This window comes from Emys orbicularis, chromosome 1, assembly GCF_028017835.1.
Source record: "Emys orbicularis isolate rEmyOrb1 chromosome 1, rEmyOrb1.hap1, whole genome shotgun sequence".
NCBI classification, from domain to species: domain Eukaryota; kingdom Metazoa; phylum Chordata; order Testudines; family Emydidae; genus Emys; species Emys orbicularis.
In genome coordinates, this window is record NC_088683.1 from 266,783,943 (window position 1) to 266,809,785 (window position 25,843).

A 25,843-nucleotide genomic window follows, 5' to 3' on the forward strand; every position below is an offset into this window, starting at 1 on the left:
ACGAGATGAACACTGCAGCGAATTCCACAGACTGCCAGAATGCACAGGCCTACATCCCTCCCTCTCGGCAGACATCTGACTTTGACATAGTTGAACATTACTCCTGGGGAAATTCTGCACAAAAAATTAAAATTTCTGTGCACAATATTTTAAAATTCTGCATATTTTATTTGTCAAAATAATGCAATATAATTACTCTGGTTTCAATTATTTCGGTAATTTATTTAAACTACAATACAATGGATGGAAAACGGGAGTAGTGAGCATTGGAGAAAATCCTCAAATGCTCTTGCCTAATAATAATGTAGCTAGGTTTGGCCCTTTATTTCTAGTTATTAGTCAAAAAACATATGCAGCCATATGCTCAGTGTTACATCATAAGCAACTGAAGAGCAAGTGAGGGCTGGGGAATCAAACTCACAATTTATATTGGCTACTGACCATCTCCAGAAAGGTCAGTAGGAAACAGTTCATTGAGCACATTTTCACAGGAAATTTTTTCAGTCCAAAAATGTAGACCAGTTTTAATCACTAAAGCACCGTAAGCATTTATAAGGCCATACTGTCCTTTACGCCAGTGTTTCCCAAACTTGGGACGCCACTTGTTTAGGGAAAGCCCCTGGAGGCCCGGGCCGGTTTGTTTACCTGCCGCGTCCGCAGGTCCGGCCGATCGCAGCTCCCACTGGCCGTGGTTCACTGCTCCAGGCCAATGGGAGCTGCTGGAAGCGGCGCAGGCCGAGGGACGTACTGGCCGCCGCTTCCAGCAGCTCCCATTGACCTGGAGCAGCGAACTGCAGCCAGTGGGAGCCGCGATTGGCCGGACCTGCGGATGCGGCAGGTAAACAGACTGGCCCGGCCTGCCAGGGGCTTTCCCTAAACAAGCAGCGTCCCAAGTTTGGGAAACACTACTTTACGCCATTCTGGCAATGTAAAGGAGCCTTAAACTTTTACACCTGTTTTATACTCCTGGGGGAATTCACAAAGACAATAGGAACAATTCACTAAGCAGGCAGGCTGCTACATTCTGCTCTGAGCGAACAGAGCTTGTCCCATGCTTACCACCTCAGAAACACCCTGAAGCCCTTCCCCTCCATGCAAATTGTACTGCAATAGGGAACGAGAGGGACAGTCTCTCTCTCTCTCTTTCTCTCTCATACACCCCCCACACACACACACAGAGGACTGCCCACTCTCCCCCGGCGGTGATTTACGTCTCTACCAGCTGCTCCGGGTGCCCAAACAAACCTGCCTGCACTGCCAGGAATCAGCGCATGACTGCTCTTGTGCCTTTTCCTTTGTTTCTTTGTCAGAAGTCATTTTTCTGCAGGGAAGCAAAGAAATCTGCAAGGGACATGAATTCTGCGCATGCACAGTGACGCAGAATTCCCTCCAGAGTAGAACATGCTCACTGTAAAGTTCACTGATGACATCAATGGGGCAAGCCCTCAGAGACAGACTGTTGCCATCACTTTTTCCTGACCCTCACTAAAGTCCATTTTAGCCTGATATATTACATGTTTTAATTTTTAATGCATTTCTGGGAGAAGGACAGAATTAGGGGTTCAAAGATCAAGTCCTACCCCAACTATGACATACGAGAGGGAGCTCCCCTGAGTTCTCTATCAAAAGTAGCAGCAAGAGGCAGCTGCCCAGATGCTAAAGATTGAAGCTTGAGGTTCCTTTACAGCAGGTAGGGAGTTTGAGAGTGATGGGGGGTGGGGGCAACGGGGAGACAGGATCATTCCCCTACAACCCCTGCATAATGATGGAGGCAAAGAGTCTACCTCCCCTGAACTAGATACCCAGGAGCATTTGCCCTCCCTTCCCCAGGACAGGCACACATGACAACCTCCCCCATGCCCAAGAAATAAACAGGGAAGGGGAGTAGACTCTCACCCCAATGCACAAAAGGGATTTGATTCTTTGATGGGCAGGAGAAGGTTAGAGATGAGACAGACACACACATACCCCCAAAAAGAAAGAAAAACAGGTTAAAGTTAGTGTCAGGGATTTAGCAATGCTGTGAGGTGGACTCAGGGAAGCCCCATGGACACTTTTGACTAGTAGAACTGACACATTCAGCACAAAACAGCCCTAAGGCCCTCCTGCCTGCCATCCTGCCCTTAAAAATACCTCTAGTGGAAAGGCTCTCTGGCACATGTAGAAGTGGTTTTGTTCCCCCTGAACCCCACAGGATGCATTGCTGGGCCAGGGTAGGTTGGGCAGGGCAGGAAATAGTCATGGCTAGGACATTCCTATGCCCTTGGCTATTCCCCTGCAATCACAATGCCCATAAAGTCTATCATACCCAAGGCACAATAATTGTTAGGGAATCTCTGAGGGTTTCCCTAATGCATTCTGGGAGCTAAATCAGCCCAAGATAAGAGATGCATTTCCCCCCCTCTAAGTAGTGGTTTCAGCACCAGTGCAGGCATGAAATCAAGACTATAAATTCAGTGATGATATCAAAGGGCAAAACTTCAGAGACAAACTGGCAGATCACTGGTAAAATAAAATTCTAATAATATATTGACATTTTTTAAAAATCAGACTGCTGGTAGCCAGCATCTTTTAGGAAGGCTAGTGAGAGACTACCACTGAGCTTCTGGAGAACTTGGATATGGCAATATTCTATTTAATTTCACAATGAAATAGAAGGTAAATTCTGAGATGGTTTATATGCACTGCATTGTGCAAAGTGCAATTCCCGCACATAAAAACACCTACTTTACCTACTTCACTTTAAGCGGGAGTTATGTGTTATAGCCAAGTGTATTTTATTTTCATTGTAATGGAAAGCCTGGTTTTGTCACACATTATGACTTTTCTTTTTCTGGTTTTTAAGAAGTTGTATGACAGTCTATCCAGTTTCATATTGGATTAATTTGTTTTTTAAATCCCTTTTAAGGAAACTGGACTCTATAGCAACTTGGCAGCCTATGGAAACAGGCAAAGCTTCACTGCGATGTATATATGTCTGCCTAATAATTGTAATATAGTCGCTTACTTATATTATGTAGCCTGAAGACATGTACAATAGAAAAAAGGGATGCTTTTGTGATTAATATACTTCATTGCAGGCAGAATCTGAATCCATGATTCCAACAACATAGAAGACAACATGTCATTTGTAATTAATAGCAATGTAGCTTGCGATTGATGGTTGTGTTTGAAAGGTCATGCTCTTGAGTTATGGATTGTATTTGCAGCATCAACCTTTCTCAGAAAATGGGATGGTTTTGTGTTGTTATGAGCAATGGAAAAACAACTGACTAGGATAATGTGAGAATTTCTCCAAATGCTGACTTCAGGATGAACCTGCCTATTTGGAGAATTGTTAACTTTAAATGGAATTGCTCCTATATCCTCAATTCCTACCTAGAGGAACTGCCCTCTCTGGGGGTGACAATCAATTTTAGTTCAATGATAGCTCTCACCTGGCCCGCTCCCTGAGCACAAACTAGAAACAGTGCTTCATTATGCTTACTGAGTTTGTGATGTGGGTTATCTGTGACTTGAAACTGAAATGAGAATGAAATGCAATTCTCTCAAGAGGAAGTGCCAGAGGTCCCAGTTTTTAAATGCACAATGCAGTATCCTAATCTCATGTCTCAAGTCAGTTTTATGTTTTTATTCATTCTCCTTACCAGCACCGCATTACAATTAACTTTATTTGACTAACAAGAAATGTTCATAGGGGATTTTCTTCTATAATGTGTTTGCACAAGAGCTTCAAGCTTATTATTGAAGAAAAGGCTCCAATTGCACTGTTGCATGATGGCCAGCCTTTTCCTCACTTTAAAAATTACCTGAACACAGATGTCTTCTATATGGATTCTTAGGGTGAAAGCCTCAGGAGCCATGAAAGCCAGGGTAGGTGGGCTTTGTACAGGTGATGTGCACAGGGGTTGAAAGTCACAAGCTGCTATTTCAAATGTTGGGCTGCTGTAATGGATGAACACTGTTACACACTCCCAACCCAGAGTGCTTGGCCAGAAAATCCCAGTAGTTCATGGAATTACAAGCCATGCCTCTGCCCCGCCCCCTCCCTAAGCACACTCACTACCACAGTTATGCCCCTGCCTTTCAAGCCTTGCATACTCCTGGGGGAGTGGGAGGGGGCAGGATTTCCCCATTAATCCTGAGCTAAATTATGTGGCATAATTCTGACAACCATTTTCAGGAGTGTTTTCTGGATCACTGTTTACAAGATATTATAATAGCACCTGCTAGACTTCTTCTTTTTATGAGTTTTAAAAACAGTCCTAAAAACTCCATTCCCGGCTGAAATTTGGCACATAAGCCACCAACCTGAAGGAACATTTTAAAAATTATATTAGAATGACTTTGGCCATTTTTAAGTTAACAAGTATAACAAAAAAAGAATGGGCAAAATTTACAGCTTATACTGTTAACATGTACTTATTGCTATTGTGTCTTATTGCACAGTGACATATCCTGGCCCCACATTATGCTAGGTTTGCCAACTTTCTATTTGCAGAAAACCAAACAACCTTGCCCCGCCCCCTGGCCCACCCCTTCCCTGAGGCCACGCTCCCTGCCCCATCCCTTCTCCGAGGCCCCACCCCAGCTCACTCCATCCCCCCTCCCTCCGTCTCTTGCTCTCCCCCACCCTCGCTCACTCATTCATTTTCATCGGGCTCGGGCAGGGGATTGGGGTGCGGGAGGGGGTGACAGCTCCAACTGGGCGTGCAGGCTCTGGGGTGGGGCTGGGGATGAGGTGCAGGAGTGGGCTCCGGGCTGGGGCCAAGGGATTCGGAGTGTGGGAGGGGACTCTGGGCTGGGGCCGGGGGTTGGGGTGCGGGAGGGGGTGAGGAATGCGGGCTCCGGGGAGTGCTTACCTCAGGCAGCTCCTGGGAAGCTGCCGGCATCACCCTCTGGCTCCTAGGCACAGGGGTGGCCAGGTGCCCCTGCCTGCAGGCACCGCCCCCACAGCTCTCACTGACCGTGACTTCTGGCCAATGGGGAGCCAGCGATTGGGGCAGGGGCCGCCCCTGTGCCTAGGAGTCCGAGGGAGACGCCAGCAGCTTCCCGGGAGCCACACGGAGCCAGGTAGGGAGCCTGCCTGCCCTGCTGTGGGTGGCCAGCTGTGCTGACTGGAGCCGCCAGGGTCCCTTTTTGATCGGGCGTAAAACGGTAATAGATTGTGTGTGGTAGAAACTATTTATACATGTAGAGTATTTTGTTTGATTTGGGCTTTGGTATTAACTTAGGCTAGGTCTACACTGTGTGGGGGGGTTGACCTAAGATATGCCGACTTCAGCTACGCTATTCACGTAGCTGAAGTTGCTGGCCGTGAGGACAACGGCGAGTCAACCGCTGCCGCTCCCCCATCGACTCTGCTTCCGCCTCTTGCTGCGGTGGAGTTCTGGAGTCGACGGCAGAGCGATCGGGGATCGATTTTATCGCGTCTACACTAGACACGATAAATCGATCCCCGATAGATCAATCACTACCCTCCAATCTGGCGGGTAGTGTAGACGTACCCTTAAAAATCACAGCACAATGTCTATTCTCTTATGCGATGAGTCAAGCAGCTGATAGGTGCACAACTGGAAAAGGTGAAAACCAAGTAATTTTTTTTTCTGTTCATATAATCACCATGGCATAATGCTTTAAAACTTAGTAATATATATCCCTTCTCCCAAGAGACCAATGTCACTCACTATCCATTTCTACAGACTAGTGCCTTCAGCCACTATTAGTACCCATCCTAGTCTTCTCAAATATCCAGTTTGCATTGTGCAAACAAAACAAGCAGGCAGTTTAAACCCCCAGCCAGAACCCTCACCTCCTGCACCCAACCCTCTGCTCCAGCCCTGAGTCCCTAATCCCCGGCCCCACCCTCTAGCCCACACCCCCAAACGAAGCCCTCAAACCCCTGCACCCCAACCCTCTGCCCAGCCCTCAACCCCGGCTCCACCCCAGAGCCCACACCCCCAGCCGGAGCCCTCACACCTCTGCACCCCAATCCTATGCCCCAGCCCTCATCCCCAGCCCCACCTCAGAGCCCACACCCCCAGCCGGAGCCCTCACACCCCTCAGAGGTGGGGTGGGGGGGCGGGGCCAAAGTGTTCGGTTTTGTGTGAGTAGAAAGTTGGCAACCCTAGGTGAGCTGCTGGAGCCATGTGCTAGGTCCATAGGGTGGGTTGTGCAAAATCTGACCCATCTCCCTTTCTCTCTACACTACATCGTCAGAATTGTGGTAATCCCATAAGCCCTGGGCCACATGCAAGATCAGGGACTGGTGGGAGCCCAGATCAGCACTCTTCCTCCCGCCACAGCTGCTCTGTTAGCTCCGTGGCATTCCCAGTACAGGGTCTGCTGTTGCTGCTTTGGCAGCAGCATGAGCCCAGCCTTAGAATGTTTGCGTTCATTTATTTAGTTCCCTTCAAATACACATACCCTAATAGTGTAATCAGAGTTTCTAGTGCAGTTTATTTCTCTCATACACTGGCCCAGATACACCTCAGAAAGCTCTGACTGCCTCTGCTGATGCCACTGACAGGAGCAAAGCCCTTTGGTGTGCCTCACTGCTACTTCAGATGGCCAAGCAGCAGACAGAAAATAAGCAGTTTTTAATGGTGATTCAAGAAGGAAGAGAGGCACTGGGAAATAAATACAGCTAAGCTGCAGGTCTGTTAAAGCGGTGTCCTTCTTAGGAGAACTCAAATTCTGAAGGTGTTGTGGCCAATTCACCTCCCACCTACAGCCTACTACATACACCCTGCTGCAAATGAGGCTTCTGAACAAAGTCATTCTGTAAGGAAGTACTATTTATAAGAAATACGATTCTTTCTTCCTATAATATAAAAGGTTAGTACCTGACTGTGAGGGTGCAGACATATGCCTTTAGTGTCCAGTAGTGCCCATGCCTCAGTTTAACTTCCAACAATGTACTACAAGTGATTAGATTGCTCTGGTACTTTGGACCCTCTAGTAAAAGCCAAAAAAAGTCTTCTCCTTCTGGGCACAAACAAAAGTCCTGAATGAAACAAACAATTCCTTTATCCCTCCCCTAGGTTTGATAGTCCTGCCAGGTCCCCCAGTATGCAGCAGGGGTTCAATCAGGCAAAATAACTGTAGTGCAGTGGCACTCAATCCCTGCTTCTGCACTGGACTCCAGGTGCAGGCCTGATGCAGGGGAACGCTCATCTGTTCTGGTCTCAATGCTGTGACCTTTTCCCTGGTTCCTCCTTAGCTGGGAAACTCAGAACCAGTCCTATTTGCTCTCATGCTTGGGAGTCCACTGGCAACCAGCTCCAGCCTCATACTAAGAACAGGGAGCTTTTATAGCCTGCTTCCCACAGCAAGCCTTGTTCCTGCCCAGTCAGGTGCTCCTTCTCTAGATTACAGTGCTCTGAACAGTTTTTTTAAAAGGTCTGCAGCAGTGACACCAATTCAGACATTTCGGGGGGGGGGGGGGGGGGGGTTGTTATAATTCCAGTCCCTACCCCCTAGCAGAGACTCCGTTCCACTTCCTGATCATCCTAGCCACCGAGGCAGAGACCCTCGGTCTCCCTCAGTCAGAAAGTCCGCCCCTCTCTTTCCCACACAATGCACGAGCTGATGCTGCCAGGAGTCAAGTTCTAAATGGACTCCCTGGTGCTCTGCTGTACAAGAACAGATTCCCCATACACCAGGTCACAAAACCATTTGGATTGCCTCCCCCACATCTGAATGGAGGTGCGTCCGGGCCAAATTTGAGTGGTACTGGGACACTGTGCACCAAGTCACAGTGCCACTCACTGAAATTTAGTCTGCTTGCCCCAGATGGTGATGTACAGATGGGTGGCCAGGTCAGTAAGCATTAGGCTTACCGTTAACTGACCTTAACTGTTAACCCCAGCCGTCCCACGCTGGCTGGAGGGGCCCCAGCCCAGGCCTTATCGGGCCAGCCGGCCAGAGTGTCCCGAGCCCCACACTGTCCAGAGGGACCCCAGCTCCAGCCAGACTGGCATGACCCTAGCCCTGGTTGCGCTGGGCCAGCCAGACTGAGCTACCTCAGCCCCAACCACACCACGCCAGCTGGAGTGACCCCAGCCGCCTGGGCCAGCGTGACCCCAGCCCCGGCTGATCCCCGCTGGCCAGCCAGAGTGACCTCAGTTAACAGTTAATCGGTTAAACGATATAATTTTAATCATTTAGCCGGTTAACTTTTTCAACCAATATTTACATCCCTAACCCACATCCTTTAGGTCAATATCAATTCCTTGAATTTCGTCCCTAATCAACTGACAGCCAGTAAGGTCATAGAGCAGGAGTGCAGTGTGCTCCTTGTAGGAAACAGTGCTCAATATACAGCCTGTTGCATTTGGCACTAGCTGCAGTTTCCAAATGTGTTCCCATGGAGAATACACTGCAACAATCCAAAGTCAGGGTGACAATGGCATAGATAACTGTGGCAAAGGCTGTATCTAAAAGGGAAGAATGACATTATCTTGTCAAATGCAGATAAGAAACACATGTAACCCCCAAAGAGATTACCTAGATTCCTGGGGCTCTGTGTGCTGGCAGCTCAGGGAGAAGCCCACTCTCCCTGGTGTGGGGGGGGAGCCAAGGGCAGACTCAGTATGATAGGAAACCAAAAGGGAGAGAGGAAAGACACTATTTAAAAGGACAGGGGCCCCTGTCTGCCTGGGGAAGGATAGCAGGTGTGTCTGCTCGGAGGATGAGGCTGAGTCAAATAATTGATAAGGGAAAGCCCTGGAAGAAGAGCTAGCCTGACCCATAAGGAGTGCTCCAAGGGAGCTGAGGAGGGGGAAGCAGCCATTTTGGAACAGTCTGAAGCCAGCCAGGGAAAGGACAAGACTGGCTGTGTAGGAGCTGGTGAGTCCCAGGCCCGCATGCAGGGTTCCCCCTGAGAACTGGTTAGTGCTGCCTGGTGTCCGGTTTTTGACTGGAATGCCCGGTGGAAAAGGGACCTTAGTGGCTCTGGTCAGCACTGCTGACTGGGCCATTAAAAGTCCAGTGGGGCAAAGGCAGGCTCCCTGCCTGTCCTGGCTCTGCGCAGCTCCCCGGAAGCAGAGGTATGTCCCCTCTCTGGCTCCTACACATAGGGGCAGCTAGGGGGCTCTGCACGCTGCTCCCGCCACAAGCGCCAGCTCTGCAGCTCCCATTGGTCGGAAACAGTGGCCAATGGGAGCTGCAGGTCAGGAGCACCGCCAGCTTTTCTGCCGCCCTAGGTGGCGGAAGGTCCCGCCCCGAAATGCCGCCTCCCACAGAGGCGGCGGAAGGTCCTGCCGCCGAAATACCGCCGCGGTCGCCGCCCCCCAAATTGTAGCGCCCTAGGTGACCACCTAGGTCGCCTAATGGGTTGCGCCGGCCCTGGCTGCATGGGCAATGCCTGCAGACAGGGCAGTGTGCAGAGCCACCTGGCCGCACCTCCGCATAGGTGCCACAGAGGGAAATGCTGCTGCTTCCGGGAACTGGTTGAGGTAAGCGCCACCCGGAGCTTGCACCCCTGACTCCCTCCCATGCCCCAACTCCCTGTCCCCACACTGATCCCCCGCACCTCCAGCATCCTACTGCACCCCAAACTCCTAATCCCCAGCCCCACCCTAGAGCCTGCACCCCCAGCTGGAGCCCTCGCCCCCCATGCACCCTAACCCCCGGCCCCAGCCTGGAACCTCCTCCCACACCCTGAACCTCTCATTTCTGGCCCCATGCCAGAACCCACATCCCCAGCCCAGGGCCCCCTCCCATACTCTGAACCCCTCGGCTCCAACCCCCAGCCCGGAGCCCCCTCCTGCACCCCAAGCCCCTCATCCCTGGCCCCACCCCAGAGCCTGCAACAGCAGCCAAAGCCCTCACCCCCTCTCGCACCTTAACCCCCTGAGCCAGCCCAGTGAAAATGAGCGAGTGAGTGAGGGTGGGGAGAGTGAGTGACGGGGGGGTGGGGTGGAGTGAGCAGGGGCGTGACCTTGTAGAAGGGGTGGGGCAGTGGCAGGGCCTCAGAGGAGGGGGGGGGGCAAGGATGTTCGCTTTTGTGCAAGTAGAAAGTTGGCAACCCTAGAATGGGCCTCTGGTGACCTGAAAGCAAGATGCCTCAGCTTGAGCCTTTCCCTCTCCAAGATGACTCCCAGTTTGTAGAGTTTTGTTGGGAAAACTTCCCCCAGCTAGGCTGAGTTAGCCCTCCAGGTCCCCAGGTGAGATTAGCCACCACATGGCACTACTGCTCTGGCTGCTAGGCCAGGGCTGCTGCCTGCTGTGAGAGTCTCTGGGCGCTGGGGTGGGAGACTAAAGTTAGGAGTTTAAATAGTTTCATAATCTGCACCTTGAGCCGTGCACCGCTTGGTGGTGAGGGGAGATCCTAGGACTAGAAGCAGCCTGACTCCTGCATGAAGAGGATGCCTGCCAAGAGGGATTGTCAGCCCCTCTGCAGTGACTGAGGAGTCCAGAGTCATCTCTGTACCTGAGGATCACTCACAGAGTTCGTGAGTATACCATCTTTTAGTTAGCTAGTGAGGGAAATTGTTTGGGAGACCCTTTACTCCCTGAACTGTGTTCTCAAGCCTGGAAGTCAGGATTTGGGGATTTTATTACCTGCTGCCTATTAAACCTGAGGACAGACTTATCACTTTATCCCATTTGTGAGTCCTCTGGGCTGCACTGAAGCCAGTCAGCCACATTGCTAACTGCTGCACAGAAGATATTGTGGTCACAGGTCATCAAGGGCCCCTACAAAGTATATGTACCAACAGGACACAAATTTGATGTTTGCTATATCAGGTCATGTGACTGGGGAAATTCACAGGTATTATCAGTGTGGGCACAAGTGACCCTAAGAATCATTTTACCCTGTTATGTTATATTTATCTCCTGTTTAATATAATTATTGTTTTAAATATATGGCATGTGTTTGTGTTATTTCTTGGAAGTCTCCAACTATCTGGCAAATAAGTGGGGGTTACTCTGTGATTAGAATTTTCCTCCCAAACTGCCCTAGTGACCCTGCCAGGAAGGAACAAGGGGAGGGGAGGGGAGGGGAGGCACCACCAAATAAATGTATATGGGAAGAAAAAGAAGTTACATCCTGCTGAGTGGGTGGCAGGATCCAGAAGAACCCAAGCCTATCAATCAAAACCCAAAAGAAGATTGGCACTAAAGGAGGCAATGGGGCAGATGGGCGGGGGGGAGGGGGAGTTTACACACACTTGGCAACTGCTGTTACTAGGGAATCCAGAAGGAAATGAGGATCCAGCAGGACGCTCCGAGTTGCACATGTTTTGAAACAAATAGTAGGCCTATGTCACCATTTCCTCTATTTGCTTCCTCCACCTTATTCCTCCCCACCTTACAAACATACCATAGCCCATTTTGTACTGAGTCTCAGCTAGCTATTCCCATCCACCCCCCAGTCTCTATTATATGCCAAGTAAGTCATTTCACCGACACAGTAGTTAAAGATATGGAATATAAATAGGGTGTTGTGGGCATACTGAAGACATTGCAACTCATACTAGCCCTCCTCACAGCATTGCATATACATAGAACAAAAGGGGAGACGAGACAGGATAATATTACTATCCTTCACGTACTAAGTGTTGCTTGGTAAGAGTTAGTACTTGTATCACAACATTGTTTTCTCATATTGAGAGCCCAATCCTATAGCTATGGCACATCTAAAATTCCCACAGAATTCAATGAGAGTTTTGAATATGCAAACGCTGCAGTGTCAGGTCCAAAAATTTATAGCAGAGAAAGCTGTATATGTAACATATACTTCTCAGGACCACATTTTTAAAGCAGGTGTCTTGAGGTCCATGTGCAATTACTGTGATTGTGCATGCATAAGTGCCCATTTAGATGCCTAGTTATCCATTTGCACATGAGTAGCTGATGTCCACATTCGATCAGTGATTTTATCAACAACCAGCAAAAAATAGTGTCCCCATTTTTTCATGAAAAGCCTCCTCCTTTGAGCATGCTATCCTTAAACCTATGCATGGGGCCTGACCCATGAAACTCACACTAACATTTAGGGGTGCTGCTTGGCTTGTATACAAGCCGACAATGTGCTCTAATTGAATATACAGGTGATGCAATGCTATATTGTGTTTTTCTCCGTCGTATCCATTTCAGTGATACAGTGGTACAGTATATTCTCCTTTCAATACATGTGCATGGCTTCCATTTGAGGATATTTGTGTTCATTCAGGAATAATGTGGATTATAACAATGCTATCTAGACAAGTTGATACTGTGGACTTTGTTGTCCGCATATGGGCAGCTACCAGTTTGGGAGGACAAATATAGTGGCACGGGAGCACCACTACAATTAACGTTGCATCAAGACATTTGTTTAAAGGTTGACCATTGTAGGCCCTCTAAAATCTACATGCTTAGTTGGATTTCTTTGAAATTTGGTGTAACTCAGAAAGGTGCAGGGTAACATTAATAGTTGGAGTCATTTGAGCCCGAGGTTCTGGAGATATAAGCCCCTAAAAATTGCCATTTTTAAAATAATTCTGTGTTTGGGGCTTTTTTTGTCCAGAGCTAGAAATCAAACTATTGCTGTCAAGTTTTATCCAAAGTAGTGCATGGCGCCCACTAAATCTTTGGGGGACCCAAGGCAAGAACAGTATTTAAGAAAATGTACAATTTTTAATAATGAACTTGCACCAATACAGGGAAATGGCTAGAGGGTTTCCATTCCTGCCATTTTATGTGCTTTAAACTTGACTTTTGTAAGTGCTCTAAAATCTGAAGTTACTCAAGGCTTGTCTACACTTAAAATGCTGCAGCAGTGCAGCTGCACCGCTGTAGCGCTTCATTGGAGATGCTCCCTACGCCAATGAGAGGGCTTCTCCCATCAGCGTAGGAAATCCACCTCAACAAGAGGCTGTAGCTAGGTCTACACTGGGGGTTAGGTCGGTATACTTCATCACTCAGGGGTATGGATTTTCCACACCCTCTCAGCGACATAGTTATACTGACATAAGTTGCTAGTGTAGACCAAGCCTCAGATTGCTTTGAGTGCCTCATTCGGGTGTGGGGTAGCAGTAGAAGATGGGGTCATTTAACCAAGGGGTTCTTGAGGTAAAGGCCCCGCCAAAAAGGGTTTCCTTCTGCTGCCTTCTAGTGATAAGCTGAGAGGGGCACAGACGACTGGCTGAATCACAGACCTCTTGGCTGCTGTGAACTCACCCTTCCATTAATGTAAGTAAGGATAAATTAATTTCAAGCCCCACCTAAGCCAAAAGGAGTTTTGAATTGAGTGGCTGGAGATTGCTACAATTTGCGCATCATGGGAAAAATAAGATACGTGAATGCTTCCTGGGAGGGGAGAGCTTTTAGGGGGTGCAGGGAATAGGGAGGGGAGTTGAGGCTGAAGTGAGGAATGGGGGGTTATAGGGATGTATAGTAGGGGAGGTGAGAGAGGTTAGAGGGTCAGGTGAGGGATCCATATCCCAGTGCACCCTAACCACCCCCCCCAACCCTTCTGCAACCCATAGCTCTGCCAGTGCACCCCAACTACCCTGTCTGTGGGAGAGGAGAGGGGTGATTGGCTTGGTATGCTAACTGTGGCTGTGGGACATGATAGACAACTACCTAAATGACTACTAACTCCTATCAACAACATATATTTTGCTGTTTAAAAAAATAGGAAATTTTATGGCAAAAAACTGCGTTAATGCAGAGTTGAGGTTGCTTGGTGTTAAGTTGTCCCCTTGCAGAATGCTGAGTCGAGCAAAACTCAAACTTCTGAAAACCAGGAAATGCAGAGTTAAGGTTCCGCGTGCAATCTTAACTCGGCCCTCTTCAGCAATGCCCCAATATACCCCAATAATACACATACTTTTATTCTGCCATCCCACCATTTCTGAAATGTACAAGGTCTTCGCCTCCTTTTACAATCCATCCTCTCTCACCACCTGGATTCCATCGAACACTATTAACAAAAAATTAGGACAAAAATGGGGGGGGGGGGAGTTGCCCATTTGGGAGCAGTGCCTCAATATGGACATACTCACACTGGCCCTTGGCACTATGAAATTCAGGAGGTTCCAGATGCTGGTGTACACTCACTCACTTAGGCCATATCTATACTACAAAATTTGGCCAATGTAAGTTACGTTGGTGTAAAGCTGCCACAGTTAATATATTGCTCATATGTGTGCATACTTGGCTGCTTCTGTCAGTGCTATATGTACTCACCAGGATTGCTTATGTCAATGCACTGTGTTGAACCATGGGTAGGTATCTCAATGTGCCAGCCAGTCTTTGCTTGGGCTTGTCTGAGATGGGATCTGGGGACCTGCCATTCCCAAATCCAGAATTCTCCCTCAGAGAGCAACAGGCCCCTCAGTGACTGCAGCACCCCTGCCTCATATGGGATTTTATCCTGGCTATGAGGATTGAAATGGACTGTGGAAGGTACGGGGTGGAAGCACTTGGTGCACAGTGATTTCTTACTTTGATGTCAGAAGTAACATCTGAACAGCTTGTTCTGAGAGCAAGCTATGTCTATCTAGGCAAGTGTGTAATGAACAGGCTGGTTTGTATGTGCACCATGTACCTCTTGTGGTTCCCCTGGCTGTCATGGGCCCTACACTACTAACAGATAGCAGAGATTCTCCATTAGCTCGGGCATCAGGTTCCTGTGCTTTGGTGCAGGCTACAGGGGTTCTGCCCCAGCCACAGCTGTGAAGTTCTCCAAGGCTGTTGTGTGCAGCACAGTGACACATGGCGGTTCCAACAGGCTGTGGAACTGTCACAACAGAGCAGTACTCCCTGAGTTACTCCTGTACAATCCCAGGGCCCAGTGAGCTGTTCAATGCAGTGAAATGGTTGTTAGAGAATAGAACGGGGTCAAATAAAAGCTGCCTCTGTAATCTGAAATCCATGTGTGAGTGACAGGGCCATCATTTCATCAGCAGCTGTGAAAAATGTGCGTTGCCAGACCCCTCTGCTGGAATTCCAGCCTGAGACTTCCCAGTTCCATGGAGCTGAGCACAAATGAGTGCCAGGGGGTGCTTGCTGCCATGGGGAGGCTCTAGGAGGCTTTTCCTCCTTACCACTGCCAGGCAGTTGTGTCAGGGTCAAAGGTTTGTCAACAGCCAAGGGGCAGAGGTCAGGCCTGTGTGCGGCAAAGGCCCCAGGATGGCACCGACCATGTGAGTGGCTTGAGCAGTGCCCTGTGTCAGTGCCATGTCAGCCAGGCCTCCCAAGAGCCATGGCTGTGCAGCTCAGCACACTGGGTCATCCACAGAGAAATCCTGGCCAGGGATGAGTCTGTTTACATTCCAAACACCCTCTAGTGGATACAACTGGTGATTAGCAACTTTAATGAGAGCCTTAACCCCAGGTGCCCTCTCTCCCCCGGCGCTGGGAGGGGCCAGGCCCCAGGCTGGCGACACAGCTCTGCCAGGGCTCGGCACTGCACACAGGTTAGGAGCATGAGCACAGCCAATGTCGCATGGCCAGACAGGGGGTCTGGGGAAGGCAACAGCTCTATCCTGAGCTAACCGCCCACACAGTCCCTTATGGCACAGATCCATACAGCATCTAGCACATTTCCTGTATGCGCCGTCACATGGCCCCACTTGTGTACCCCTTACTGTCCTAGCAGCTATGCTGATGCTCATGTATCCCCTTCTCCCCTAACCGCTGCACTCCCTTCCTGCACCCCCTTCTCTCCTAACTGCTGCACTCCCCTCCTGCACCCTTGCACGCCCCTAACCCATCCTGTGCCCCTTCTCCCCTAAGCCCTGCACTCCCTCATGGCCCTAGCCCCCTGCACCTCCTCCTTTTGCCCCCCCAGGCACTCAGAGCAGCCGGTATCCTACCTCCAGCAGCTGCACATAGCTCACTGGGAACCAGCCACACAGCCATTTTCCTTCTGCCCTTCCCACCAGCCGCCGTCCAGCACATGCAGCACTGTGATCAGCTCCCATTCTGCAGAGCACAGCCCCGGCTGGTGCCACTCCCTGGAGAATGGGTACAGGGTCTGGCAGCGCGAGCCTGACATGCTGTGCCATGGAGCTGGCCCATAGGGACACCATTTAAGGAGGGTGTGTGTGTGTGTGTGTGTGTGTGTGTGTGTGTGTGTGTGTGTGTGTGTGTGTGTGTGTGTGTGTGTGTGTGTGTGTGTGTGTGTTACACCTACCAAAATCTGAAATGGCGCCCCTGCTTTGCTGTGGTATGAAACTCAGGGGACCAGGTGCCCTGCCTCCCTGCCCTCCTTAAATGGTGCCCCTGTAGCACTCATGATTATTTCATTTACACCTACTGAACAGCACTCCAGTATAGAAAAAAAGAAGTTATTACATTTATTTTTCTGTTTACACATGACTAAATTTGGTTCCTATTTACACCGATGTGAATTCAGACAATAGATTTTAAGTAACGGTAGCGTGATATTCCATGCAATAAGAAATTTTGCTGCCTCATGCTTCACTGGACACAACTTCTGTGATCTATTTTATTGCACTATCTACAGTGTTTCCACTATAGTTGGCCATAAGAATTCACGCTTATTTAAACTTTGTGATCTTCATTAATCACGGACATTATGCATATTAACTAGAATGTCTTCACTTATTATGAACAAAATCTCATTCAATTTGAGATTCCTATGTGCTACAATATTACTGAAAAAATAGGAATCTAATGGATCCTCAGCAGAAATTAGGGCTATGCCATCTGATCTTTTCATATAACACAGATTTAATGTGTTCTTGTAAGAAAGCACTGAGCTCATATGATACATGAAGCCAACACTGTTGCCATTTATTTGCACGTATCACCAAAACTACAAACATTTTGCCTAATATATCTTGACAGCCTGTGCTGTACATGTGACAGTGGCTTGTGCTAACCAGAAACTTCTTTTCAGTATAGAAAAATTGGATTATTTTACATAGACTAGTAAAAAGACTGACCACAAAGAGACAGGTGACTTTGATGTGCACAGTTCGCTACAAGTAGATAGAGGAAGAATCTAGGTGAGCCTCTGAAGCAGCAATAAGAGGGTCAGTGCCACTTTAGATCTGTATATGTGTCTGCCTAGTTCCATGAATCCTTTTGTGTTTAACCGCAATATAGGATGCAAGATATGTACCAAGAGATTTTGCTTTAGCTGTTTTGAAATACCTTGCAGCACCTTGCAGAAAAACCTCAGAAGGGGGTTAAAATTGCTATAAAATTCACTTCCCCCAAATTGAAATAATTAGAGTGGTAACAGTATCAGGACCCTTTGGGCTGCATAAAATAGTAATTAGTTTTAAGATAAAGGCTTTAATTAAGTAGAAAATCCAACATGGCCAACCAAAATGGCGGATATAGGGAGAGGATAGTGGAAGATTCCATCTCTGAGAGATACAGTGTGACGTAGTAGGAAATTCCACTTCCTGTAGGGAACGACTCAGCAAAAAACCCTACAATCGAAGATGGCGTCAGGGGAGAAGCTTAAAGATGATGTCATAAGAGGATGATAGGTCACATGTAGGTACATGTGACTAGGAGGGGCTTAAAGCTAACCTCACAAGGGAAGGGCTAGGGGAGGAGCTAGAAAGTTGAAAGATGACTGGCTGAAAGGATCAGACCTTGAGAGACCACACAGTATATAAGGGTAGCCCCCAATAGGCTGATCTTATAGTGGGTTTGGGGTTCCTAAGAAGAACAGAGCTGCAAGACACCTGAGAAGAAGAATAGAACATCTTGAAACAGCTGCCTAAGAAGCATGTACCAAGCAGCAGCAGCAGAACCCTGAGGTTGCCCTTGAATGGCTATCATAGCAACCCAGCCAACAGAGAAGACTGCAGCCTTTGGACAGCATGGGCTTCCGTCTCTGTCACCAGAGGGCAGCTTTCGCCTTAGCGGCGGTCATTGCTCTCAAACACCAAACAAGCAGCAGTAGACCGTGACAGAACAGAAGGACCATACCAACGATACAGAGGGATTTAAGAATGGTAGAAGTAAGTGTAGTCTTTGATTTACTATTGAGGAATGTATGGGTTTTGCTTGTAAATAAAGCCAGACGCCTGTGGTTTGAATGAGATCTCTATATGCATGTTACATTGAAACTATTGTATTTTTTATATGTGATAAGTTATTCTATATAGTCTGTGCCTTTTATTTTGCTGCGCTGTTTTACTGTATGTAGTTCTATTGTATTTTCTTATGTTTCATGCATTTTTTTCTTCCTTTACTAAATCTCCTGTAACTTTTTATCTTTTAAATAAATATTATTTCTGTTTTTGAAGAATTTCTGCTTGTGTGTCTATCCTTGATCGGAAGGCTGTATCCATGTCCTTTCAGGGGTTAGCAAGACTAGCTTGCTCTGGGGAGACGTCTGCAGGTCAGAGACAAGCACCCTGGTAATACTCTGGCAATTCCTTTAGAGTGAGCCACAACCTTGATTACCCTTTTTTGTTAAATTAGACAAATTTGTAGGTAATGTAATTGGCACCTAAATCTTAGGATAACAGATAGTCAAACACAGTTAGTGTTTTAGTAGCACATGGAAATAATCTAAACCTGTAAAATTCTTGCTAGGAAACAGAGAATCCTTTCAGTATCTATGTTTCTAATGTAAAATTCCTACTTCCATGAAATCCCTTCCCTCTACACTGAACAGTAGTTCTCCTTTGAAAGGCACGCGCACAATTCTTCTACATGTTGTAGGTCAGGTCCCCTCACTCATTGGTAGCTGGAAACTGCCATGACAGAAGTTTCTGTCTTTGCTGAGGAGACAGGCAGGCAACTAAGAAGGCCTCAACCTCGCATCTCCAAAAATCCTTATTTTCTAGCAGTCAAACCCTTTGCTTTTTAATTCAGCTTTTTGCTATCTTAATTCTCTTATCCCATCCCTTCCCACAATGCAGAGCACACTCCCTCAGCCGAGGAGCCTCTCAGGCCAGGTGCACAAGACAGAACACACAGGAATGTCACTAAAGTTGCAAGCGCAATTGCAACTTCAATGCTGCAACACAATTCCTACCTCTTCTGTCTCACCTTGGTGTAGCTCAGGGGTCGGCAACCTCTGGCACGCGGCTCGCCAAGATAAGCACCCTGGCGGGCCGGACCAGTTTGTTTGCCTGCCGCCTCCGCAGGTTCGACTGATCACGGCTCCCACTGGCCGCGGTTCACTGCTCCGGGCCAATGGGGGCTGCGGGAAGCGGCGCAGGCCAAGGGATGTGCTGGCCGTGGCTTCCCGCCGCCCCCATTGGCCTGGAGCGGCGAACCGCGGCCAGTGGGAGCCGCGATCGGCCAAACCTGTGGAGGTGGCAGGTAAACAAACTGGTCCGGCCCGCCAGGGTGCTTACCCTGGCGAGCCCCGTGCAAGAGGTTGCCGACCCCTGGTGTAGCTGGTCTGAGAGGAGCCAACTGAAGAGGTCAGGCTCTCCAAGTAGTCCAGATCAGAGCAGCATCTCTAAAACTGCAGCTGGTCTGCCACAGAGTCAAATACAAGACCAATGAAAGAGGCAGGCCTCACTGGCAACAAGAAGTACAGGGAACAAGAGCAACTATGGCATCACAATATTCTCTCTAAGAAGCATGAAAAGGCCATAAAAGAGAGAATAATGGGACAGAGCCCCTCCCTGCTTCCCCTCTGCACTACATCCCATGCTCAGTTCCTCAGGCAATTCCCTTTTCTGTTTACTGTACTATCACCTTGGGTAAGCACTGATGTGGAGAGTCCTAGGCAAGCAAATTGGAATCTCCTCCGCCCTCAGTCTCTCTTTCCCTTAGGAGAGCAGCTTGGATCTGGTTAGATCACACTTAAGGCTCCTTCCACCAATAATTTTGTGAAAAAAGCAAAGGAACCCTGGAAAAGACATGCAAAAGGGGTACTAAAAAGGTTTATTTCCCTGTATATCACCTCAGAGAATTCCTCTGAAAGGGATATTAGGCCCTCCTGAAGGCTCAAGGGGAAAAAAATCCAACAGGTGCAGTAAGCACACAATTGATTCCAATTCCATCTCCTCCTTGTACGTCACTCATGACAGTCCTTTCATCTACTACCCTTCAAGGACTTGCTAACACAATGTCCACTCAAGTGAGGAAATTGAACACCTAAACTTAGCAGCTTAGATACTGAACAAAGCCAATTGAGAAGAACTGGCTGTTTCTTCAGTCTTCTCATATATAGGAAACAACTCATATCCAAAACATTTCATTTACATGGAGTCATTTAATAGGCTGGGCACAAACAGAAGCACTAACCACAAGGCAATCTACACCTCTTCCATTCTGCAGTTCCTTAAGGAAAGCCTGACTGTGGCCTTCATGGACAGCATCCTGAAGGCACATGTGGTAAATTGGATAATAAATTGGGTGATAAATGGCAGAAACATGTAACACTTATATTTTGTTGTGTGTTACCCTGTAATTTATAGATTATATTTTTAATTCAATCATCTGCTCTCAGATAGGAGCAGAACTGTTGTAAATTCACCCTCATATAGCCAGATTTCTCAAAGTAGCTGAGAAAAAAAACAAACTTTCCAAAAGTATTCAAGTGTCTACTTGAAGTCTCAGTCTATCACTTCAAGATTCATATTCCATCCCTTGGAACCACTGAGGAGTTCAGTGCACCTCCTCTTTCTATTATGGTACTTTTTCAAAAATCCATCACTTCCTCAAAGAGAGCTTCCTCAAAGCTGTGGCAGTCAATCTTCAACCATTTTTAAAGACAAAATTGTCCTGAGAACCAGATCCTGAGAAACAAATGAGTGTCTGTCACAGTCACAACACTGTGTTTCCGTCATTTGGCCCAAATCCAGAAACTAGGACACATCCAGAGAGACCTTAAATGGTATAGTACGAGGACAGAACAGAAGTAGTACACTTGAGAGGATTTATCATCTTTGGTTCAAGGTTGGTGCAGATCTATTTCAATTAAGCAGGAAAGAGTACCGCTATTAGTATGCATTAGTTTCTGGTTATTGGTTTTGATTCATACTATGTTTTATTTACATTTGATTATTTTTAAAGAAGATGTAACAGTAGCTTTTGGAGTGAGTATATACTGACTCCTGCCAAGTGACAGGGCTATAAACTTATACAACCCTGCCCCATGTCATGTGTCTAGGACTGGAAATAAAGACCATGTGTGCATCACATCTTTATTAAAACCCACACAAAAAGTTAACTAGGTAAAAATGCAGTGTAGCCTAGTGGACTGAGAACATGACTGGAAGCCCAGAGATCCAGAATTATAATCAAGGCTCTGCCACTGACTTGCTGTTTGGCATTGAGCAAATCTTTCAGGCCTGCTTTTCAGAAGTTCTGAGCACCCTAAACTCCAGATGAAGTCAGCGGGAGCTGTAGATGCTCAGCAGCTCTGAAGATGAGGCCCTTCACCTTTCTTGCCCTATCTATACTGCAATTAAGGCAGAGGGCTGGGATTAAATAGTTTCATATCTCAGTTCTCACAGCTCAGAGTAGAAAAGGCCACTGTCAGGTCTTCTGATGATTAATGAATTAAAGTTTGAAAATGTAAAGTGCTACATAAGTGCTAAGTATTATTTTTATTATTAGAAGAATCTCAGTCTCAGTTCTCCCATTCCAACTAAACCACTGATGAAGCTCTCAGCTACTGATGGTGGCATTAGCAGGTGGGGGGCGGGGGGAAGCCAACAGTAATAAAACTTTAGAGCAGTTGGATTTGGAATGAAATCTTAAAATATGAGTAGCTTTCACTTTCATTCCAAACGACCACCCCACTTCTACATTTAGTGAAGTTGCAATACTAAGCTGCAGATTTTTAAAAATAAAGATGCATCAGAAGATCTAGATTGGACAGAACAAACCACATAATAAATGTACCCGTGCTCCCCTAAATGACTTGCATAACTAATCTTGCACTGTTGAGCAGGGTGCATATTAAGCACATTCTCCATGAAACTCGTGTCTCAGGTGCCAAGTACAAATATTTTTCTTATAACACGACTCTTGATCTTTTCATGTTATTATTGGACTTCTTATTCTTAGCTAAGCTGTTGCTAAAATAAGTGGTTTTTTTCCCCTATAAAATTTGCCAAACCCACTGCTGGAATGCATTTGTATTATCATGTTACTAACGGAATTCCTGTAACATTCCCACTGACCTAATTGTGGGTTTTGGCCTGAAAAGATGACACGTTTATGCAAAGCTGCTAAAGATGTTTAGGCAGGGACACTTGAAATGAATTTCCCTTATGGCCCCTCTTTCTTCAAGGTGTATCATCAGGGTGCATCCCCTTAGGAATGTGAGGAGATAACATTCATGCCTCCTCTTCTTTTCTCACATCCTATTCTGCAGCTGCTAAAAAATTCCCAGATCTGATGAAAACCGTTCAGAAACTTAAACTAAGACAGCTGGAAAGATGCAAAAGTGACAAAGTTAGATGCAAACCAGTTGGGCATGTTCCTATGATCATGAGCCCAAATTATGTGTCAGAAATGTACATTCATGTGTCTCCCATTGAAGTCAATGGGATTAATGTGCATGTATCTAAAAACAGAATTTGGCTATGCTGCCTTAGTCCATATTTTGTAAAGTGACATGTATACTTAGAGAGACATACAGATGGTTAATAATAAAAGCAGGCACATTTTTAGGGTACCCAGCCATTGTGTAAGTCTTATAGTGGTCTTTCCCCAACTACAAAGTTGCTGTTTTATATCCACTGGAGGGTGAAAGCAAGCAAAACTGACAAGTGAAGCAGTGCTCAGAACTAATTTACAGCCCTAGGTAAAGGCAGGGCTGCCCAGGGAGGGCAACAAAAGGGGCAGTTTGCCCCTGTTTGAGAGGGCCCCCAAACCAAATGTGGTTGTGACAGGATCACAGAGCCACTCAGGTTTGGCCTGGCTGCCTCTTGGTCATGAGGGGCAGCCGGGCCAAACCTAAGTGGTGCTACGATCCTATGCACCAGCTCGAAACACCCAGAGTGGTGAGTCTGGCCCAGCCCATCAGGACAGGAGCCGCTGCTATAGGGTAAGTGCAGGGTATTCTCACTCTCCAACCACCCTGCCCCTTCCTGTTTTTGTACACTTGGTTTTTTGGTACAGTGCAGGGAGGGCACAGTTTCAGATTTTGCATCGGGCTTCCAAAAACCTCTGTGTGGCCCAGGGAAAGTTTACATGGAGGGTCAAATGGTGTTCTCCTTCCTCATATAAGTAGTCCCAATGAAAGTAACAGAGCTACTCACATGTATAACACAAGCAGGATCTGCTCATTTATCTGACTCAAAATGGATTTGCAATGCCTCCAACATGAGGAACCTCCTATGGGCTTGTCTAGGCTACAGGTACAACCAGTCAAGGGGATCCAATTATAACATACATCATTTTGTGGGAGAGACGACCCCTTAACTGTGTTCCCAAGCCCCACTAAAGGCTTTGATGTGTCAGCAAACAGACGGAAGCCATGGCCAGGGACACATTTACAGTCCTGTCTACACTCTAAAAATGGAACTGTGCTATGTCCCCTAACATACCAGTAATTGTAGTGTACAGAGATGCCAGGAGCGTGCCAGCTAATGGGCAGCAGCCTCATCACACAGGGAAAGCCTCTTGGAATACTGTGGCTTCCTTACCTGCACAAGTCTCGCCATCATAAGTCTCACACACCCACTCGTGGCACTCACACAGCGGACCGTAGTATTTGCCCGGCTCAGTCACTTGGCAGATGCAGACACCGCAGTCACATTGGCCTCTGCCGCTGCACAACTTTCCCCCTGGGACACGACACCTGCGTTCCGACTCAGCACGGGACAGTCTACATGAGGAGGCGCTGCGGGAGCCACTCCTGCAGAGGACAACAAAGACAACCAGCTGCAGAGAAAATCAGGTGCTCATAAATAGAGTGGATGAGATCAGAGTTGGGACAGAGATCCTTACTGTTGCAGTGGATTTACCCATTACTTTAAAACTCTGTTATTTTTGTATTACCTGCAGTTTTACAGCCATTTATTTAGCATGTAATGGCAGCACAGAAGCTAATAATTCAAAGCACCATGATTTTTGCCCTTTGAGAGCCTGGAGGTCAACAGCAGTGTGTCACCCACTGGGATACATTACACTGAATTGTAATTATCTTGCAAGGGGCTGGGAACCCATTTGCAAACTTACATTGGGATCACACATTTGTGATAGATTAGGTAGATATACCTGGTTAAATGATGGATTACATTTGGATTATTCTGGTGGATTTGAGACATTAAAACTGGAGGGCACGAAGCCAAAAAATAGCAGGATACAGATGCCAAATTAAAATTTTTGCAGCTTCCTTGTACCAAGATATGTTGGGTACAGATTTGTTTAATTTATTTATTTAAATAGCAGAAGTAAAAGTTGTTCTTTAATTGAATGGTACAATTTATGGGTTAACGGCTCAAATTTGGCAAGATCCAGCAGGAGCCAGATGTCAAATTTGAATTTTTGCTGCTCTGTCATACTGGAGTACAATAGGGTCTAGATTTTGAAGATGCACCAGGGGCATCTAAACATGTTGCCTGTAGTGGCATTAAGATTTTGGGGGGGGAGGGTTGGGATAAAAACCTGTCTAGACCCCAGTGTGAGATCTAGGCACGGGCAGCACCATTACACCAGGATGATTTGGAGGTCCAGATTTATTGGTGCAGTAATAGTATGCGCTTGTCCTCAGGCATTAGAATTTATGTGCATTGAGGCCAAAAATTTGCTGAATCCAGCAGGAGCTAGGTGCCAGATCTGGTGGGTAGGTTGTATATACTGTTTGTGGGGTTTTTTTGTGCCATTGCACCAGGATGTAACCAGATCCAGGATGTTTGGTGCACTAGGAGTAACTGGACTTACTGTCTATTTAGCCAGTTGAATTTGGAGAGTTGGGTACAAAAATCATCAGGATCCAGCAGAAGCTATCTTTTACCTTTTCCCCATAGATACCTGCATATTTAAGTTTTGCATGTATAATGAAAGATACATTTCTACATAAACTATGTGATCCAATGTAGTGTATATTATACACATTTGTGATCCTAACTACACTATAATGCACACACAACTTTGCATTATATATATACACAATGTGTGTGAGTATTATACATTATGTGACTAATTTTCAACAGATAATAGCAACAGGTTGAAAATACTCCATCCTTTCCTGTATGATATATACAAAATTTTAGATTTTTGTTGCTTGTGGCAACTTGTTACCAGTTAAAGTCCAGCCTATAAGGCAATTGCTAAATAAACCCATTAATTTAAAAGACAAACTTACCGCAGGGATAGGGAGAAAGTTTGAGGAATGGCAGGCAGCAGAGTTAGAAGTGAAGCAGCCAGCAGCAGCACCAACTTGAGGAACCCCTGTGCACACATGTTTAGATCTCAGGCAGTGACTGAAGAAGTTTGAAGTTCTCTAAGAGAGTCCCACGGACAGACAGACCCACTGGGCTTGCAAAGCCCTGAGCTGGCCAAAACCGGCTTCAACACTGCTTCCCCTGGTGCTGCAAGTGCCTTTGATTAGCTGCCTGGAAGCTGGATTTGGGCAGCACTCTGGGAGGAAGATTGGTGCCAAACCCCAATGCTCACAGTCTAGGCAGGAAAGTAATTAGAAACAGTTGTACGGCCAGATGGTTTATTTTGACATAAAAAGTGTCCTGTTCACAGATTGAGCGAACTGTCTCAGTCTTGAAATACAAGCACTATAAATAGTTGAGGAAAGTGTATTTGAGTTAACTTTGATTAATAGATGTTTGAGATAATTTTAGTAATGTGATTGGGGAAATGTACATTTGTCAGTTTTGGCAGATGACATTAACAATACTTTCCAACTGTATTTGAGTGTATTGCCAGCAGTCAGGTAAATGCTTTACACTTTTAGTGAGAGCTAAAATTATGTGGGTACATT

The 25,843-nt window shown here is 46.9% G+C and overlaps 1 protein-coding gene across 1 annotated transcript in view; it reads right to left on the bottom strand.

The window, feature by feature from the left end:
- The window catches only part of ITGBL1 (integrin subunit beta like 1), a 220,161-nt gene extending 194,850 nt beyond the window's left edge, over positions 1 to 25,311 (bottom strand). Inside the window, exons 1-2 of the mRNA XM_065422173.1 lie at positions 25,214 to 25,311; positions 23,550 to 23,761 (exon numbers count right to left, since the gene is read on the bottom strand). Of these exons, the coding sequence (XP_065278245.1) occupies positions 23,550 to 23,761; positions 25,214 to 25,311 (310 nt within the window). The remainder of the gene's footprint in view (positions 1 to 23,549; positions 23,762 to 25,213) is intronic.
- Between the last annotated feature and the right edge of the window lie 532 nt (positions 25,312 to 25,843).